This window comes from Sus scrofa, chromosome 9 (genome assembly GCF_000003025.6).
Source record: "Sus scrofa isolate TJ Tabasco breed Duroc chromosome 9, Sscrofa11.1, whole genome shotgun sequence".
NCBI classification, from domain to species: domain Eukaryota; kingdom Metazoa; phylum Chordata; class Mammalia; order Artiodactyla; family Suidae; genus Sus; species Sus scrofa.
Window position 1 is genome coordinate 107,319,950 of NC_010451.4, and position 21,546 is coordinate 107,341,495.

The 21,546-nt window shown below is 40.4% G+C and overlaps 1 protein-coding gene across 4 annotated transcripts in view; it reads left to right on the plus strand.

Annotated features, from left to right (window-relative positions):
- The window catches only part of BCAP29 (B-cell receptor associated protein 29), a 45,192-nt gene extending 27,677 nt beyond the window's left edge, over positions 1–17,515 (plus strand). For 2 of the 4 annotated variants that reach the window (XM_021102603.1, XM_021102604.1), the window contains exons 7-8: positions 9,597–9,697; positions 14,757–17,515. In XM_021102603.1, coding sequence (XP_020958262.1) covers positions 9,597–9,697; positions 14,757–14,792 — 137 coding nt within the window. In that variant the 3' untranslated portion in view covers positions 14,793–17,515. The remainder of the gene's footprint in view (positions 1–9,596; positions 9,698–14,756) is intronic. The other 2 variants (XM_021102602.1, XM_021102605.1) reach the window with 2 other exon arrangements.

Below are 21,546 nucleotides of genomic sequence, written 5' to 3' on the forward strand. Positions count from 1 at the left end.
CTATGTTTATAATCTAAGAGAAAGTGTTAAGACTCTTAAGTGTGTTTTAGGACAGGGATCAGCAAACTATGGCCCATGAGCCAAATCCAGCCTACTGCCTTGATTTTAGAAATTAACTTTTATTGGAACAAAGCCGTGATCATTTGTTTACGTATTTTCTGTGACTGTGGAGTTAAGTACACTGGACAGAGTCCACAAAGCATAGAAAGCTAAAAATATTTACCATCTGGCCCTTTACAGAAGTAGTTTACCAACCCCTACTAAGGGTCTTCAAATAAAGAATAATACCTTTTTCAGTATAAATGAGATGATAGGGAAGAGATTGGTTTCTGCTGTTACTATTGTTATAAAATTTGCCGTGCACCTAAGTGCTTCTTGAATGTTGATCAGATAATTTAAGAAATTATATATGCTTATATATGGTAAAACTAGTTTTTATACTCAAAGTAAATTGACTCATTCACTTCTCATATATAATGGTTTGTAAATTCTTCTGGAGTCTATGTGTTCCTTGTGCATACACATGAAATTGCTTTATAAAGCATAGCCTTTTCAAAGCAATTTGTATAAGCTATGCCTACACAGTGTTCTGCCTAAAATGTACATCCTGACTTTTAAGTGCAAAGCAGGCACATTAATGTAATCTGTAATTACTCTTTGCTAAATAACAGAGCCAAAATTGTTTTCTTAAATACATTACTTAGCAACCTAACTAAGATTAATGAAGGAAGTCTTTATGCATATATTGATGTTTCTTTCGCCAACAATGTAACAGTGGGGCTGATTTAATTTATTAAATTAGAAAACCTACTCATCAGTTCCCTGGCCCAGAGTGCCAGTAATCTTTATAAGTATCAGCATGCCTTAAGTCCATGTCTTTTCTAAAACCCAAAAGCGCTTTACCCATAAACCTCATTCATGTTCGCAGTAACCCAGAGGGTAGGCCTGCGCACACCAGTATACCCAGTGATGGTGGAGAAGTTGAGACACGTGCAAAAAAGTCATTCATTTCCCCTTTGTTATTTGCATGTGAAAAATAAAGCTGTCTTTGGTTTTATTCATTAATGTTACTCTCTAATTATTTGGGCAGCTTTGTTTCTATTCCAGAAATGTCTTACTCCTCCTCTTGCAAAGTAGGCAGTCTTCTAAAGCATGTCCTAGTTTAGTCTCTCCGCCATTAGTTTGCCTTCTTTGCCACTAAAGCAGTTTTTCAACACCCCAGATCTGATTATGCCTGTGCACTATTTAAAACTTTCTCTTGGTTCCTGTCACCTTTAAGCTCTTCACAATGGCACACGTGGTCTTCTGTGATCTGTCCTCCAGTGTCATCTCCAGTTGTGCCTGCCCCCACTTTGTCCGGTCTAAATTTTATCCTTCTCCTTTATTAAATATGGAAGTTTCTAGTTCTCCTGCGGTGGTGTTTCATCACTTTTCACCTCTTCCCAGGACTGCAGGTCTGTCTGCCTCTAATATTTTCTTCTTTACCCTCCAATAGCTTGTGCTCGTCCTTCAGCTCCTCGTTGCTACCTCTAAGAAGCCTCCCTGAAACTCTCTCGCTTCAAGCTGGGTTGAGTGGCCTTCTTCTGGACCTCTGTATTTCCTTGTGATTACTTACTTAATAGTGTACACTGTTGAAATTTTTGTTTGTTTCTTTGTCTTTCTTACTTAGATTATAAGTGCTGTGAAGAGAGGGACTACATCTAAGTCAGCTCTTTGTCCCACCTTGCACCTAGTGTTCCAGGCCTAGTATTCAATAAATACTAATAAATTTCACCCCGAAACCCTATTGCCCTCTCCTCCCTCATCCAATTTAAGTTTCATAGTTCATCATAATTAGTCTCCTGTAAACTGCATCCCTCCTTCCCCTCCTTCCCCTCTCCCTTACCTCTCCCTCCTTCCTTCTTCACTCCCCTCCTTTCTCAAGGACCTAGCTTGTGATGGTCAGATATCCATCTACTTGGTACCTGTGCCTAAACATGTCAGCATTGCCGAAGGAACTACTTCTTTTAAATAATGGTCACTGCATTCAAGCGGGCCCTCAACACTGGCAGTCCTATTGCACTTCTCTAAAATCTTCGCTTTTTCAACTCTCCAAATCTAGATCTTCTCATCTCACTTCTAAATTCTAAATCATTGGGCACAAAGAATTAATAAAAAAACATCTTCTCACCACTGAAACTGCCATCTTCCCCCAGCTGGGCTCTGACCTCTGCCTGTTCTTAGGCTACAATGGATTAAGTTTTAATCCCTCATCTTTTGCTGTGGCTCCCAACCCAGCTATGCTTCTCAAGGACTCTGACTGTTTCTGCAGTTTCTTCCTCACTTCCTGTCATCCTACAAACATCCTTTGGCATCTCTTATTCCCCCCCAAAGAACCAAAAACTTCCTTTCATCTTATATTTCTTCTCTCACTGCCCCGTTGCTCTACTTCGTAACAGTTTTTTTCCATTTAACTTTTTATTCAGACATCATAAATTCAAATCACATAATGATTCAAATCACAGGAGAGATGCAAAAATAATACCCCCAAAATGCCCTGTATCCTTACTTACCCAAATGAAACATACTTGCCTTATCCTTTTTCCTCTTTTCATAGTTTCCTCTCACTTACTGTTTTTATATTTTGTGATGATTTTCTAGTTCCCTTATCCCTTCTCCACTTATGAGATGCACTACTGTTGTAAGGAAGAGCTTTCCCATTTCCCCCCAGTTATTAATGTTTGCTTGTTTAATATATTCATTTGGTTATAATTTATTATAAGCATTATGTTTTATTGTTCCGATCATCTCAGATTTGACCAGTGGGAGTCTTTTCAGGCTGTGTCCCATTTTGTCAGGCCCCCATTCTTCAGCGCTGCCATTCTGGTATAACAAGATATTCCAAGCTCATCTTTTGCTTTTCCTCCTCTAGCCCACGAATCAACCATTCTTCCAGTGAGCCTTTTAAGTGGAGAATGGTATTTAGAAAATAAGACTTGGACCTAGGTGTGTTCTTCTCTAGGCACCCTCAGCAGACAGAATGGATAGTAGCTTAAATTTCACCTCTTTCGAGGAACTTCTCAGCCTAACGTAGCTACACAGTCGTTCTCTAGCCCACCCCCCTCCTTTAACTTCTTGCACACCACCCTCTATTGGTTGGTCGGTTTCTTTGTTGTGTGTCATCCTGCCTGACCAGAAAATGGGTATTATGAGAGGAGAGACCATAGCTGTCTCTTCATCCTCATCGCTTAGAAGAATGCCTGATGCTGGTGTGCATCCCACGTTGAGTGGATAAACATGTGGATGACTCCCTTGTCTTGGGGCAGTTTCATCTTGGTACCAGCTTCATCTCCTACCATCAAGAGCAGTAGGAACCTTTGGAAGGATTCTTATGTTTCATGGACTCTCAGAAGTTAGAGACTGGGATGAAAACAGTAAAGATTTGTCATCGCTGTTAAGGAGCTTAATTCTCACCACCCTTCTACATTTGCTGTACATTTAGACCCTAAAAAGTTGTTTTATGAACCCTAATTTTAAATATTATAAGGTATTTATAATCATATTGCCCCTCAACTTTTCTCTAAAGTAACTTAAGCCTTTTACACATAAGATTTATGCATGAAGGTTAAATGACCTATAGTTCGATATTCTTGAAATGTATTAGGTCAATGCTGCTTCACTAGAATATCTGCTTTTCTATTATCTACCTCCTCACTATCAACTCAATGACTTTATTACTACTTTGGTGGGTTTTTTAATACATACTCTAAAAAGTTTAAAACATCATAAGATTTTACACAAAAAATTTTAAATTTTCATTTATTTAAAACAGGGGAATTTGGGGAGTCATATTTGATAGGTTCTTACTCAGTACTTATAGCCTAAGAATTTTACTATATTTTGTCTGGAATACATATGTTTTGTGTAAGGTCTTTCCCACTGTACTTTTTAAAAATAAAGTTTATGTCAAGGAAGTTTAGATTTATAGGAGACTAGGCAGGATAGTACAAAGACTTTTCATGTACCCCATGCTCAGTGTCTCCTGTTATCCAAGCCTAATATTGATATGATACATTTATGTAATTAATGAACCAATATGGATATATTATTACTGACCAAGCCCGTACTTTATTCATATTTCCTCCGTTTTCACCTTTTTTCTGTCTCGTTCAGGATACCACATTTAGTTGCATTTCTCCATAGGCTCTTTTTGACTCTAACAGTTTCTCAGACTTACCTTATTTTTGAAGACATTGATAGTTTTGGGAAGTACTGGTTATTTTGTAGAATGTTTCTCTATTGGAATTTTTCTGATATTTTCCATAATTAGACTGGTATCTGGGGACTTCAGAAGAAAGTCACAGAGGTAAATTGCCATTTTCATCATATTATATCAAGAATACACACCCACACTTCACCACTGTTGATGTTGACCTTAAACTCCTAGCTGAGGTAGTGTTTGTCAGGTTTCTCTACTTCAAAGTTACTTTTTCCCCCCCTTTTTCCATAATGTAGTCTTTGAAAGGAAGTCACCATGTGCAGCTCATGCTTAAGAAATAGGGAGTTTTAGAGTTGCCACTGGGGCTCAGCCGTTATCAAACCCAACTCATATCCATGAGGACGAGGGTTCAATCCCTGGCCTTGCTCAGCGGGTTAAGGATCTGGCATTGCTGTCAGCTGCAGTGTAGGTTGCAGACACAGCTCAGATCCCATGGTGCTGTGACTGTGGCATAGGCCAGCAGCTGCAGCTCCAGTTTGATCCCTAGCCTGGGAACATCCATACGCTATGGGTGTGGCCCTAAAAAGACCAAAAAAAAAAAAGTAGGGAGTTTTGCTCCAGCTCCTTGAGGATAGAGTATCTACATAAATTTTTGTAACTTTTGTGTACAGATATGTCTTTATTTATTAATTTATTTATGGAGTTCCCATTATGGCTCAGCGGTAACAAACCCAGCTAGTATCCAGGAGGACACCGGTTTGATCCCTGTCCTCGTTCAGTAGGTTAAGAATCCGACGTTGCTGTGAGCTGTGATGCAGGTCACAGACAAGGTTCAGATCTGGCATTGCTACGGCTGTGATACCTCCGATTCAGCCCCTAGCCTAGGAACTTCCATATGCCATAGCATGACCCTAAAAAGCATTAAAAAAAAAAAAAAAAGATGTAACTATTTTTGGTTGCAACCAGGATTCCCATCAGGTAACTAAAGTGACACCTCATTGCTTACCGGACATCTTATTTTGAAAAAAAGAACTGGTTCCCAGCAAGTGACTCTTTCAGGTGCTTAAATGTTAGGCTTTTTGTTTGTCTGTTCTTTCCTTCCTTTAAGGAACATATTTTAAGCACCTACCATGTGCTAGTCACAGTACTAAGTGCCCAGAACAGAGAGAGAGACAAGACACAGCTTCATTTCTTGAATAGTCCACAGTCTGGTGGGGATGTAATTACACTTCAGCATGGTAAGTGCTATATTAAAATTACACTCAAGATGAAGTAGAAGCCAGCAGAAGAGATCAGAGATAATTTCCTGACATTTCAAAGGGTAAATATTAATTAGCCAGATGAAATGGGAGAGAATGAGTAAGGCAGGGAGATTAGGGTGGGAAGATGGGCTAGGAAGTTTTAACAAAATGAGCAGCATGTAACTGAAAGAGTGTGCCTTTTTGAAGTACTGCAAGAAGCTCAGTGTGACTGGAGCAGAAAATAAGGTAGAAGCATCTAAGAGTGAAAGAGGTAGGCCTAGGGGTGTTCCCTGATGGCTCATCAGGTTAAGAGTCTGGTGTTGGGGGGGTTCCCTTCGTGGCTCAGTGGTTAATGATAAGGATCCATGACGATATTGGTTTGATCCCTGCCCTCGCTCAGTGGGTTAAGAATCTGGTATTGTCATGAGCTGTGGTGTAGGTTGCAGGCTCGGATCTGGCGTGGCTGTGGCTCCAATTTGACCCCTAGCCTGGGAACTTGCATATGCGCATTGTGGCCCTAAAACGTTAAAAAAAAAAAAGAATCTGGTATTGTCACCACAGTGGCTCAGGTCACTGCTGTGGTGGGTGTTTGATCCCTGGCCCAGGAACTTTCACATGTCACTTGTATGAACAAAAGAAAAAGTAGGCTCAGGATCCATCATAAAGGGCCTCATTCACCATGTTTATATGTTAACATTTGGAGGGTTTTTAGGCAGAGGATCAAGCAGTCACTTTGACACTACTGTGGACAATCAGTCAATTAGCTAAGAAACAAATCCATTTTGATAATTAAAACTAGGAAGGAGGACAGTGCTGACAGAGATCAGTGAATGTATGGATGGACTGGCAAGAGATAAAGGAAGTAGAATCCACACACCTTATCAACGTATGGATGTGAGTTTCAAAGAGAGTGGGTAATGATTGAAGCGATGAATAAAACAAACCTTTCCCGAGTGTACCTGGCAGTATAGGCGTGTACAAAAATAACCATAATATGATTAAAACCACAACAAATGTTCTTTATTGAACAGAATTTTGTGTGTCTGCTTTCTATGTATTTTGGAGTCATTACTGTGGATTAACAGTCCAGTGATTGATCACTGTAAAGGAATAGTACATGTAAGGATTAAGTGCTACGTAGCTCTTATATCTGCACACTCTTGAGTTCTCAAAAATAGTACCAAGTGAACTGAAAAGAAATCAACACTAGATGTATGGAAATTTTTCAAATTAAAAATATCTTCCTCTGGCCCAATCCTCACAGCTGTTGTACAACAGCCAACTTGAGCTATCATGCCAATGTCTCTAAAATTTTGCACCATAGATACAGGTTTGGCACAAATATTTTTTGGTCTCCTTACATGTCATTTTACACTAGCATTTTGGCTTCCTATCTGTCACTGTAACATTAATTGGGTGTTTTGGTTTGTTTTAAGGGCCGCACCCACAGCATATGGAAGTTCTCAGGTTAGAGATGGAATCAGAGCTGCAGCTGTCAGCCTACACCACAGCCACAGCAATGCAGGATCCAAGCTGCATCTGCAGCCTACACCACAGCTCAGGGCAACGCTGGATCCCCAGCCCACTGGGCGAGGCCGGAGGCCAAACCTTCATCCTCATGGATACTAGTCAGATTTGTTTCCCCTGCACCACAACGGGAACTCCTGGGGTTATTCTTTATATTAATAAATAATTCATGTGCCTCAAAAAGTTCTTAGTGAACATAACTGAATCTGGCCAGTTTTCTCCTGAAATAATCTCAGCATTTGCATAGCACCACTGGCAAATGATAGCAGCTCATTTTGGCAGATGAGAAAATTGAAACAGTGACTTAGATCTATCACCTCAAGCCTCCCTGTCTTATGTCTTCCCTGTATATGCTGTTTCCAAAATAACCTGGTTCAAAGTAAAACAAGCATATTCAAATGTCAGATAACAAATTTATATAATCCCTTAGTCATGAAAGCAGTTCCAGAAGGAGGTAGAAGATAACCAAAACAGAGTAGTGTAATTTTTATAAAATGAGAGATAGAAAAAGGACTGGGAAACGGTCCAAAAGGCTCCTAGAGAAAGTAACAGGCTCTCCTAATTGGAGTGAAAACAATAAGATGGTATTCATTAGGGTAATGAATATCCACTGAAATACAAAATAAAATCAGAAACACAGTTCATGCCTTGGCTTAATAAGTGTAAGAAAAACAGGATTTGCCTGGAGTTGTTTTGTTGTAGCTTCATCCCAGTAATGATCAGAAGAAACTTTTGGCTGTCCAAGTAGTTTTCTAGCTGCTTTTGCAGATTTGTAGGCCCACCTGACTCATCTTTCTCCTAACAATTCTTGAGAAAAAATGGTATCTTTCATTTCTTTAATAAGGATCTAATGAGTTGATATCTAAGATTTATTGAATTTATTAAATAATTCATGGAGAAATATAAGTATAAATCATTTTTAACTTAAGATGAATTGCTTAATAAAAGCTCCAGACTGTTCAGTCATAATTAAGTTATGGAATCTTCCCTGCTTGTTACATACCAAAAGTCCAGGCTCTTAAGCATTTTTAGTAAGGAAGGTCCTAAAAATAAACCATGTTTTATATTTTCAAGTTTCATCTTGGAAATGCCTCATGCCCAATCTTTATGTTGTAGCTATGGTCCCAGGGAAATATAACCACTACCAGAAATCTCTCCTCCACATCTAACCCATACTTTTCTTTACCAAGTGACACATTAAACTTGTCGAACTCAACTCTTAATACCTAATTTAGATTTGTGGATCTGTGGAAGTAATGGCTGTCCAGAATGACTAGGTACTAACTATGTATGGCTGTTTAAAAATTTAAGTTAAACTGAATTTAAAACTCAGTTCTTCAACTGGACTAGCTACATTTAAAGAGTTTGATAGCCGCAGGTAGCTAGTGGTTACCATATTGGATAACACTGATTTAGAGCATTTATTGGGCAGTGCAGATGTAGAACAATGCATAGAGTTTAATTTGACACAATAGTCTAGAAAGTATTGATAGAAAAGCCACCTTGGTTGGTAATGACTTAGATATTCATATATAAAAATGCCCGTATCATGGCTTCTCAAGAGGAAAGGAAACCAAACTGTTTATAAATAGAACCTATAATTTAATTTCATCTTGCCAAAAAAGTGACTTTGAAGTTATAAATCACACTTTCCTTCCTGTAACTCCTACCCTAAAGATTTACAAATGCAGAATTATATGCAGAGCTATTCAGGGTTCCCACAATCTTTCCAGTCCATCCTACGCTACTCTTTCCTTCTACACATTTGTTCATTGTCTTCTCCACAATATGTAGACTTAAATGTTTATCATATCATATATATATAGCTTAACAGAGACAAAAAGTTTTATCTGTGGAGTTCCCATTGTAGCTCAGCAGGTTAAGAACCCGACTAGTATGCACGAGGGCACGGGTTCAGTCCCTGGCATCACTTGGTGGGTTAAGGATCCAGCGTTGCTGTGGCTGTCGTAGGCCGTCAGCTACAGCTCTGATTCGATCCCTGGCCTTGGAACTTCCATATGTTGCAGGTGCAGCCCTTAAAAAAAAGCAAAAGAACAAAAAAGCAATTAAGGATTAGTGTTAAATTTCCTAAATTTGGTAACTGTACTATGCATGTATCTTTATTCTTTTTTTTTTTTTTTTTTCTGTCTTTTTGCCATTTCTTGGGCTGCTCCCGCAGCATATGGAGGTTCCCAGGCTAGGGGTCAAATCGGAGCTGTAGCCACTGGCCTCCGCCACAGCCACAGCAACACAGGATCTGAGCCGCGTCTGCAACGCTGGATCCTTAACCCCCTGAGCAAGGCCGGGGATTGAACCCGCAACCTCATGGTTCCTAGTTGGATTCGTTAACCACTGCGCCATGACGGGAACTCCTGTATCTTTATTCTTAGGCACACAATGAAGTAGTTAGGGTAAAGGGGCATGATGTCTGGAACTTATTCTCAAATAGGTCAAGAAAATAATTGTGTGTATGTGGAAAGAGAGAATACAGTAACAATGTCCACATCATTAACAATTGGTGCATTTGAGTAAAGGCTACAAAGGAATTTTCCATATAAGTATTACAGCTTTTCTGTAAATTTGAAATTATTTCAAAATAAAAATTTTAAGTTTTGTTTGTTATTTTCTAGCCCTTTCTAAGGCACAAAACGATGTGATGACAATGAAGGTGCAATCAGAGCGACTTTCAAAAGAGTACGACTTACTCCTGAAAGAACACTCAGAACTTCAGGTGGGTGACATCCACTTCATGGCCTCAGCTTTTTGAAATAGTAATTACCTACATCAGTTATTTGGGTTATTTGTCCTTCCCAAGTCAAGAGGATGTACTTAATCTTGACTTCGCTAAGTGATTAAATAATCTAGTTTTTACGTGGAGGGTGAAGATTGGAATATTGCATGCAATACAAGATAATTATAACATAGAGAATTATTGCTATGCTAACTTACAGCATTCTAGTTTTGGTGATGTTTTGAGCAAAAGAAATGAGCCATAAAAATGGCAGCTTTGAAAAACAGACTGGGAGTTCCCATCATGGCTCAGTAGAAACAAATCTGACTAGCATCCATGAGGACGCAGCTTCAATCCCTGGCCTTGCTCACTGGGTTTAGGATCTGGCGTTGCCGTGAGCTGTGGTGTAAGGTTGCAGATGCAGCTCGGATCTGGCATTGCTGTGGCTGTGGCATAGGCCAGTGACTAGAGCTCCAATTCATCCCCTAGGCTGGGAATCTCCACCTGAGAGAGAGAGAGAGAGAAACTGGGTCTAGGAAAATTTAGTTTGCCATTTAGAATATTTGCCTTGTGAATGTCAAAATAAAGCCAAAGACTGAATATCCACATTACACTACTCCTTCTGTCCCACTATTTTAAACATCTTAGGACAAAGCCTGTGGCATTTAAATGTATGTTTCACCTGCAGAGTGGATTTGAAAAATGGAAATGAAGGACACCTTTTTGTCGTTGAACCACAAAGTCTCTCGTGGTTTTCTCTCTCTTGCCCTCTAGTCCCTCAAGAGTCAGTTCCCTACATTCCCCCATTTAGGGCTGGTCTTCCTCTTCTCTCTTGGGCTTCCAGCCCCTGACCTGAATTGATTTCCCAGCCTGCTTTGACCATGTATGGGGAGAATTTGGGGAAGAGACCATTCCAGAGGTAAGCCTGGCCCTCCCAGTTCCTCCCAAGATGGAGAGTCTGTGCTCTTCTGCTTTCAGGTTGGGTTTATCCTGAGAATTTGGCAGCGTTGGTGGCTTTCATTCAAGGCCTATTAGCAATTACAACTCAATAGTTATTTCCCTGTATTAGAAGCCTTAGTCCTGGACTCACTTCCCTGCATATCAGTGGTCTTTGTATCTTGAGGAAGTAGCATTGCCAAGCACAAGACAAGCAAGCACTGTGCTCATAGCTTTGAATCACACAGACTTGGAATAACTCTTAGTCTGGAATAACTAATAGTCCTGGAACAACTAATAAACTTTGCTAGCTTTGCAATCCCAAGCAGGTTATGTCACTGTTCTGGGGCTCACTTTCCTTCATCTGGAAAATCAGAACAATAATAACACCAGGCTCACTGGCTTGTTGGGAGGATTAAATAGAATGTGAATGGTGCTGAGCATTGTGCCTGTCTGGTAGTCAACACCCAAAGAATAATGGCTGATAATTCACTGTTGTCAGTATTAATTCCTCTCTAGAAGTTTTACTGAAAGGATGACTTACTCTCATCCAGCCACTTTCACCTTGATTAGAACCAGTCAAGAGAGAGTCCAGAGAACATTTGTAATCTGGTATTCCCAGTTGAGTTGCATGTTTGATTTAATTAGCCTACTTAGACAATGGGGCAGACAGAGAAGGATAGATAACCCCGTGTGCTCCAAATCCAGGATACCCATAGTCATTTGTGAGGTCAGGGTGCAAGAATGAGTATCTGCACTGGTGGATTCTGTCCCTGGTGTCAGAAACCATGGCAAAAAGAGAAGCAGGAATCCACCCTCATTTTCTCATGGCGAGTGGCCACTGCTGAATGTCCCCATTGTGGAAACAGCTAGTAATTCTCTTAATCCCTGAAGAATGTATGTGACATCGAGATGCCCTCAATCCATTTTCTTTCCCCAGAAAAAAGCTTAAGCTTGCAGCTTATGCATTCTTGATAAAAGATGTTCAAAAGCTTTCGTGAGCAATCCCTTCCCAATATAGTCATTATACCTGTGTCTTTGAAAAAATGACCCCTTCCTGCATTCATGAGGACACAGGCTCAATCCCTGGCCTTGCTCAGTGGGTTAAGGATCCAGCATTGCCATGAGCTGTGGTGTAGGTCACAGACACAGCTCAGATCTGATATTGCTGTGGCTGTGGTGTAGGCCAGCAGCTGTAGCTCTGATTGGACCCCTAGCCTGGGAACCTCCAGTGCCGCAGTTGCGGCCCTAAAAAGAAAAAAAAATATGACCCCATCCCATATATGCCAAATGCCAAGCCTAGAGTTGAGAGCCTTGATGCATTTAGGGTTTGATCTAATTTCTGCTTATATCTAGGTTTTTGAAATACTTAATAGATAGCATTTACTGAGGGTATTCTCTGAACCAAGCACTTAGCTGATAGCTTTATATATATTATCCTGCATACTCTCTCATAGCCCACCAAATTAAAATACATATTTTAATAACCTCTTTTGTGAATGAGGAAAACAAGACCCAGCAATGTTAAATAATGTGCCCAATATCACTGAAAAGTGATAGTATTCAATGTTAGGATATCTTTCTCCAGAATGTGCATCATTAGCCACCATGCTCTCTCTCTCTGCTAGTCATTGGACCGTGGGTTGTGGGATCCATTCCCTAGCTTCTGGCAGATTCAGCCAAAGGGAGGCACTGGTAGGAGACTGAAGGCGGGAAGAGGGGGAAAGCCCAAATTTTCTCCCGCTGTCTCATCTCTTTCCACGGTTCCAGTACCCATGGGCAGCTTCCATCTGGTGGGCCTCCTTCCTGGAATCCGTAACGCTATCCCCCGCATTGCCCTCCAGCCTGAAGAGTGGTGGTGGTTTTCTGCTGTTGGTAATCCCCGAGGTGCCTTACTACTGTTTAGTGGGTCTGCTCTCTCATCACCTAGAGAACCAATTCCCTGTAATAAAAAGCTGTTTGAAGGAAAAAAGCTCTCAGTTCCATGGCTTACCAGCCCTGTGAATCACTTGACATTTATGCACCTTGGCTTCTTCAGTACTTAGATGAGGATCGTAATATCTTGTAAGCATTAAATCAGATCCTGTGCATGAAAGCACTTTATCTTTAAATAAGAATAACTCTCTACAACCATAAGGTGCTAACTTCTTTATTGGACACAATTTTTTCCCATCTACCTGCTTACCATTGTCCAGTGTGAGAACCTGAATAAGAGTCTGAGACTTAAGTGTCATTAAATGAGAACCATTGTCTTAGAAAGCGGCCTCTTACTCTTTGATATTCAACTTCTGAACCCACTTGAGAAGCCAAAGATTGCTGTAGATCACTTACACTAAAAAGCTGTATCAAATTGTCCTTCATGAATTTTACTTCTATGGTTAAACCAACCTCAGTAATTGAATTACATCACACAGTTCATTGGGAAATATAGCTTTTCAACTATACATCCTTGATTTACTTTAAATTTAAATCATAAAAATAAAGGACTGTTAAAAGATTAAGGAAACAGGTGAGAGAGGAAAAAGCTGGTTTCTTTACGCAAATTCCACTTTACATCTTTTAAATCCATTTGGATTTCCCCATCTGATCCCTTCCCTGTTAGAGGCACTGAATAAATATTAGAAAACACTCCCTTCAAAATATGTAGTCTTTGCTTTTCCTTGTTTGCCCTGGCTCTCTTCTAGAAAACACGGACTTACTAAGGGTCATTGGCAGCACAGACCCATCAGCACTGGCCTCTTTTTAAATTTCATTTTGGAAAATCACCCTTAAGGGACTTGTCTAGAATAGCAGCTCCATTTAGCTCTGCTAAAGTGGTGAGATATGTATCAGCACATAAAAGCAGCACCTTACTCAAACTGCCGCCTCTTGTCCTGTCTTCTGACTTGATTGCTTAGAGTTCCTGCCATTAAAGGTGCTCTTGAGTTCCCTGTGCTATACAACAGTTCCTCATTGGCCATTCATTCCAAAATTAGTGTTTTCATTTTCTTTGGATTAATATCTAAGAGTAGAATTGCTGGATCAATCATACGGTAGTTCCATTTTTTGTTTTATAAGGCACTTCCATACTGGTTTCCATAGTGATGGTACCAGATTATATTCCTGCCAAAAGTGTGCTAGAATTTCCTCTTCTCCACTAGAACTGAATCACTTGGTTGTACATCAGAAATTATCACATTATAAATCAACTATACTTCAATAAAACTTTTAAAAAAAGAAGGAAGGAAAAAAAGGTGCTCTTAGAAGCGTTAATGCTCAGCCTGAACAGCAGCTTGATGGGCTTTCCATAAAAGGCAGTAACGTTACAACTCCTTTTTTTTTTGTGGTATGTTTTTCTCAGTGTAGATGTCTATCTTCTTAGTGCAAATGATCTCTTAAGATTAATTTCTATGCCATTTTCCCCCCAGTTTTAAATGATGTATTATAGTCATCTTGTGATTAGCAAAGAGTATAATTTGAGAAGCTAGTTCTGTTGGCAAATATCTGAGGAATGGAAAAAAAAGATAAGGCCATCCCATATGGGTTTTTTGGTTCCCTTCATTCTTTCTTTGCCAAAAATCCTAATTGAGTTTGCAAGAGGGGAGTTTTAGAAATTTGTTTCCCAAGTACATCCTGTGAAATGAAAGCAAGCTAGATTAAAGCAGGGGCAAAAGTGAACTTATCAGGGGTATTATTTTTCCCCCCAGACACTTCTTCAAGTAAAACTACAAATTTCATAGTTTTTTTAAATTTGAGGCTTTCTGAATCTATATTTTCCTTCTTTCTTTTTCTTTTTAGGGCCATGCTTGCGGCAAACGGAAGTTCCCAGATTAGGGGTTGAATCTGAGCCGCATGGTGACCTGCACCGAAGCTTGAAGGGCAACACACTGGATCATTAACCCACCTAGCTGGATCCCTAATCCACTGAGCGAGGCCAGGGATCGAACCTGCATCCTCACAGAGACTAGTCGAGTTGTTAAACTGATGAGCCACAGTGGGCATGCCATCTCAATCTATATTTTCATTTGACTTTTCTCATAGTTAATAACTATACACAGAGAAGAGAATGTTTTTTAAAAGTACTTGTCCTATTTATGAATCTGTTTCTCACTATAACTACCTAGGTCATACTTTTTTCTTGCAGGATCATGCACGGAAAGGCAGTAAGAAAGGCCTGTGAACCTTATGAAAGAAGATTGTGATACACCATGTCAAGATGACAAATTTGTTATCATGTTAGCCTCTAGAAAATTTAAAATTCACTTCAGAAAAATATACCAGCCAGAATTTTTTGTAATGCTACATGTATAGGCTCTTATCATAATGGCATTATCACAATATTTGATGTTCCAGACATATTGTAAAGCCTGTCTTCCAGCTCTGAAGTAAAATATAAGCATGTCAAACACCTTGTTTAGATACTGATAGTAACACTGGTATATGGTGGCTGTTTACCAATAACAGGAAAAATTCATTAGCTAGTTATTTCCAAAATTAGATTTTTAAGTGCATGAAACCATTAAATAGCCTTGAAAGCTTCAGTGAATTTCCAGTAATAATAATTACTTAATCAGATGATGATGTATTGGAAAATAGTATTCAATATCAGCAGATTTGTTCATAGGAAGATTAAATGAGGATAAATGATTAGAATTTAGCCACTATAGTTATCAGAAAGAGTTAGGAAGAGCAAAAAATAAACACAGTGACCTTAAGTTGTTTTTTTAAACCTGATTGTACTATAGTTTACTCTCATAAGACAGCTATATTGATAATTATATTTTTGTTACTGTGCTTCTGCACTTGTTGGACTATTTTTGTTGCATTTGTGTTAATAACACGTAATTAGTAAGCATTCTACTTCTTTAAAGTCCATCTTGGAATGGAGTTTACATCTATCTGCGTAACTGCCATAGCACAACTGAAATTATTTTGCAAGGTGAAATTTTTGACTTAGAAAGTTAATGTATAACATATCCAAAAAGCAGTGTTGCCCATTGCTGTGAGAGTTACTAATTATACAGACATTACCTCAAACATACATACACTGGTGTCACAGTTTCTCTGAGATGTTTCTGTATTCTGAAAGCTATTTTTCCATTCAGCTATTCATTTAGTTTCCTTTAAAAGAGGATGATTGTAATATTAATGTTATTTAGGTTGTTCCAGTGTTTAGACTTGAAAGCCATCTTCCTTGTCTCATAAAAACCTAAATATAAAAGAAAATAGAAGATAATTACTGAAGTTTTTACTTTCCTGATATTTTATATTTTGTTGTTTATTATCATTTAGCATGAACTTCATGGCATATTTAATTGTTTTCATGGTAAAGTGTGTGAAATGAGCAAGTCCATAAGAATTTCATTTCAGATAAAAGGAGTTACTATAGAAAACAGACATGTAGGAGACATTTAGCAGAGTAAGAAATGGGAGGTAGACCATATGGGCTGACAGCACCAGAAATAACAAGGCAAGGGAACGCAGACAGAGGAGAAAATTGAACAAGCAGCAATTTAGAAATAGCCAAGTGTGAGCTACCAGGGTGAGGATGTAGATACTGAGTGTTTGGGATCCTGGCCTGGTGAACAGGAATCAAATGTGATAACAGAAAAACATACAGAAAAGTAGAAAATGCACAGCTTTAGAATTGGCAGAACCAAACTCTGATCCTAGCCTCACCACTCATATAACCACATGATTTGAAGATTACGCAAACTTGCTAGACTTTCATTTTCTCATCTCCAAAAGGGAATCATAACATTTATTTAAGGATTACTCTATAAACTAAGAGAACACAATGATTCTCAAAGTTATTCAGACGATACAGCCAGGAGAAAGTCTGGGCAACCTTTGAAGAGCCGAAAGATTTGAAAAAGTCCCAGAATGCACTTTAAAGTGTCCATGTAAGTATTCTTAGTCCTCAACCCGCAATTTTACTGGTTTGCAAAGTGAAACCCCTAAAGTGTGCAGCTCTCCCAAGTTAACACGGATAGTTAGATCCAGGGTGAGGATTCGAGTCTAGAATTCAAGTGTCCTTGTTCCCCAGATATCACTCCAGTTTTTATATACAAATTAACTATAATTTGCCAAACAAAATATTGACACACACTAGCCAAGGTATGAACCAGGACGTTTGGCCCCTGCGTCTGTGTATTTTGCATCACACCAAATGCATCTCAGACTCTGCCTTTTGGTTCTTAGGACTCTCCTCGCCAGTGATAGTGCTTAGAAAATCCTATCATAAACACGTACTCCATGGATTTAGACTGTATACTGAGTTGTGTTCCTACTGTCAATAATGACTTCTAATCTTAGGCTGTATTATAGATTCAAACACAAAGTGTTATTCTTGCCCTTCTCTGTCAGTTACTTGAGTTTTGTCAGATTCTTCCTGCTTGCAAGTCTACCTTGAAAGTCCAGACTCCAAGAAGTCACACTTATAAGTTCTAGCTGAGCATCTAGAATTTGCCCTTATTCATCCGCTTTGCTTGCCTGGCCCTATCTTGGACCCCAGTACTGGTAACTAGATTACCCAGAACCCCAATCAGGAGACTGGAATTTAACTGCTTCCTCAGACCTTCCAGCCACAGCCGCCTGGATGCACCTACTCCTGTCATCCTGCTCTGCCTCTGTGAGTTGGTCTGGCTCTGCATTCCCACCCCCTCATCCACAGCCTTCTCACTATCCCATCTGCATCCCACCGCAGAGAAGAGCCATGCCCAACCCCACTGACGTGTGATACACCTTGCATTTGAGGACCCACTATACAGCCTGCAAACATCCGTCCATTTATATCTTGACCAATATCTAGAACGGTTATCTGTGAAGCCCTTTGGAATGTATCCTTCAGCCTACCTTTCATAGAATTCTTGAAATTCCACTAATAAAAAATATTTCCTTTTTTCTAGCATTTCTTTAATCAATTTACTAAATAGCATTATTTCACGGTATTGTTCTCCACTTGATCTCTAAGCATACAACTTTATTCATCTCTCCTTCTGTAGACATAAGTGATTTCCAACAGCTGCCCAGATATCCATGTACTAATCCCCGGAACCTGGGAATATTCTTCTCTGGCAAGAGTGAATATGATACATGGCAAGCCATGAGATTAAGGATCCTGAGATGGGGAGATTATCCTGAATAATCTGGGTGTGCCTTAAGTGCAGTCACAGCCATCCTTTTAAGAAGGAGGCAAAGGGAGCTCTTAGTACACACAAGAGGGGCAGGCGTTGTAACCATGGAGGCAGGGATGGGAGTGCTGTGACCTCCAGAGCTGGAAAAGGCAAGGGACAGGTAGGAGCCTCCCGTGAGAGCACGACCGTGCACACCACACAAGCTGATCCTGGACAGCAGACCTGTGAGACAGTAAATGTGTTGTTTCAAGCCTCCAAGTGTGTAGTCATTTGTTACAGCAGCTGCAAGAAACTAAAGCAGGAACATACAAGACAAATCTGTAACGGGCTGGATCGAATGTCACAATGGGTGGAAACCCGACACTCTTCTTCCAGCTGGTCTTCCCCAAAGAGGGCCTTAGCCATCTCCCCTCTTCTTTTTCTCCTTCAAATCTCCATTCCTACTGTCACTGCCACACCAAGGCGTTATCACTTCTTGCCTGGGCTACGACAACTTCCTGCTTGGCTCCCTGCTTTCCCTCTCATTGCTCCCCTGTGCACAGGTTCTCAGAAAGCTTAGCACTCCCTGCTTAAAGCCTAATGATTATTTCCCATAGCACTTCAGATCAAACTCCCAAGGCCTCATCAGGCTCCCACCTACTCTCCAGCCTCACCTCAGTCCACTTGCCCCACCAACCGCTCCTGCGTTCAGATTCCTTGTGCAGCGAGCTGTGTGCTCTCCCTCAGCATTTGTACGTGCACACTACCTCCTGCATCCCAACCCTATTTGTTGCCCTATTTTAGTGATGATTGGCATCATATTGTATGTTCATACTCATCACTGTCTGAAATTTATCTCATTTATGGTTTGGGTTTTGTCTCCTGCTCAGAGACTTACATAGTTCTGCACACAGTGGAACAGGTATTTCCCCACAGGGCATAGGGAAGATGTTCCCGAGGGACATTCAGCAGTGTTTCACATGGTCACAACTAAGGGAGTGCTGCTGCCCGCACTCTACAATGCACAGGATGGCCCCCCGCAGAAAGGAGTTATCTGACCCCAAGTGTCAACGTGGCCAAGGTTGCAATACTCCGAAATGAATGCTTGTGGCGGAGGGTACTAGGCGTGGCCCAACCTCCAATCTTTCATGCGTCTGTGGTGGTATCCGGATGTTTTTACACACAGCTGCCAAGCATAAGGACAATATTTTCCAGTCTCCTTGTAGGTAGAAATAGGAAGGAATGTCACATGGTGGCAGTTTCTTTTTCTTCTTCATTCTGCTGCCTGAAGATTATGAGATTGAGGCATGTGAGCTAAAGGAATAGGACACAGGATGCTGTGTCCCCGACACCATAGAGCATTCACCTCTCCCAAATTGCTTCTCACTACATAGTTTAAGAAATGAATGACAGCAGATGTTTTTAAAGCATTATTTCTCTTTACAGCTTAGACATGAATTAAAAGCTTTGTTCTTACAGCACAAACTCATTGACCTTTTTTTCTTTCTCTTTCCTGTTTATTCAGGCTCATCTCATCTTCCCTGCCATTTACATAAGGATATTTACATCATGCTGTTTTTTTCCTTTTTTTTTTTTGGCCACACCCGCAGCATGTGGAAGTTCCCAGGCCAGGGATGGAACCTGAGCCACAGCTCTAAGCAGAGCCACAGTAGTGACAACACCAGGTCCTTAAGCCCCTGAACCACCAGGGAACTCCAGGATCATGATTTTAAATTACATCTCTACTTCCTCTGCATGTAAGCTTTTTTGTTTAACTTAAGCTTTATTAGTCCTTCAGTGGCCTGCAATGTGCCCCTGCAATAGTTGTGCATCTCACATCATAAGAGTTTAAAAGGAAAGTAGACCTCTGGTCTCTTGTCCTTTTCACTGTGACTTTCACCACAAGGAGAACAAATATCACACAAATTCAAGAGCATTCAGTGACACCTTGTACACACACACAAAAGAGCTTAAGATCTAATCATGACAACATTAGAAAGACTTAAGTTCCTACAGGGTTTTGGTCTTGTTGCCCACCCCCCCTTTCCTAAATTTGAGCAAAGAACATATTTTAAGTTTCATTTTGCCCCCTAAACCAGATGCTTCCCTGGTCAGCCAACTTTCTCCAGAGTGTATTATTGCTCCTTCCGAAATCATTGTTCTCCCTGAAGCAACACCTATGGCAAAGAATTTCATTTTCATTCTTCCAGAGGTTGCCAATTTCCCAGAATGTAAATGACCTCTGGATCACCACTTCTCAGTCAAGGGCTTCCTGGAATAACCCTCCATGGGGATTTATTTTCTGAAAAGTTTAAATTTATTTCGTTTTCTTTTTTTCCCCTCTGGAAACAAAATTGACACACAACTAACAGAAAACCTAAAAACCACAGAAAAAATACAGTTGGTTTGGTTAATGCTCTTATATACATACACAAACATATACAAAAATGAGATCATGGGAGTTCCCTGGTGGCTTAGCAGCCCCAGGACCCATCATCATCAGGCTGCTGTGGCGTGAGTTCAATCCCTGGCCTGGGAACTTCTGCATGCCAAAAAACATAAAAATACAAACCCCAAAATTAGGTCATACTATACAAACTATTTTGTGACCCACTCTTACTCCCCTGCATCAATGAATGCTTTTCTACAACAGGACCTCCAAGATTATATAAACACCACCTGAGGGGTCAGGGTTTATTTTTCAAGCTACCTATGGTCAAGCATACATGCCCAGTCCAGCACTAACTGCATCACTGAGATTTACCCTTCCAGGCATCCAACGTCAGTGTTGGAACTGTGCCATAACCACCCAGTATGTGAGGACAGAAAAGGCATGAAACCCACTGTCCTGTGACACAGAGCATGTGATGATCCCCTGTGGTTGGACATTTCATAAGAATCTTTATTGGCAGAAAATGCTCTAGAAGCAGTAGAGCACGGAGTTTATATGCATAAACCATCCGGATCAAATCTCACTCTGAGTCTCAGTCTCTTTGTTTATATAGTGACAGCAAGACTCTACCTCATGGACTTATTGAGAGATCTAAATGAGGTAAAACACATAAAGAACATCTTTTGGGAGTTCTCGTCATGGCACAGTGGAAATGAATCCAACTAGGAACCATGAGGTTGCAGCTTCGATCCCTGGCCTCACTCAATGAGTTAAGGATCTGGCATTGCCATGAGCTGTGGTGTAGTTTGCAGATGCAGCTCAGATCTGGCGTTGCTATGGCTTTGGCGTAGGCTGGCAGCTGTAGCTCCAATTAGACCCCCTAGCCTGGGAATCACCATATGCCGTGAGTGTGACCCTAAAAAGCAAAAAAAAAAGAGGGAGAGAGAGAACTTCTTCTGATCCAAGCTGCGTATGTGACCTACACCACTCTGAAAATTATACAAAAACTGGTATCCAGGAGTTCCCTGGTGGCTCAGCATGTTAAGGATTCAGCATTGTCACTGCTGTGGCTCTGGTTCCTGCAGTGGTTCTGGTTCCATCCCTGGCCAAGGAATTTCCACATGCTGCAGGTGCAGCCAAAAAAGGAAAACAAACAAAAACAACCGGTACCCAATGGTAAAGGAAGAAAGAAGGGAAAAGGGATATTCTGAAAGGAAATTTTATAAATATGTTTTAAAAGTAGACCCCCCAATTCTGTGTAATGAAAATGTATGCTGAGGAAATTTAGGATGATTTTCCCTAACTAATAAGTGCTGTCATTCCCCTGACACCTCACCTTCTGCTCTAGGAAAGCCCAGTGCCCAGTTTGTATAGGAATGCAATAATGTTTGCCTATTTGGGTTGAATTCAATTCTAATGCCTCCAAT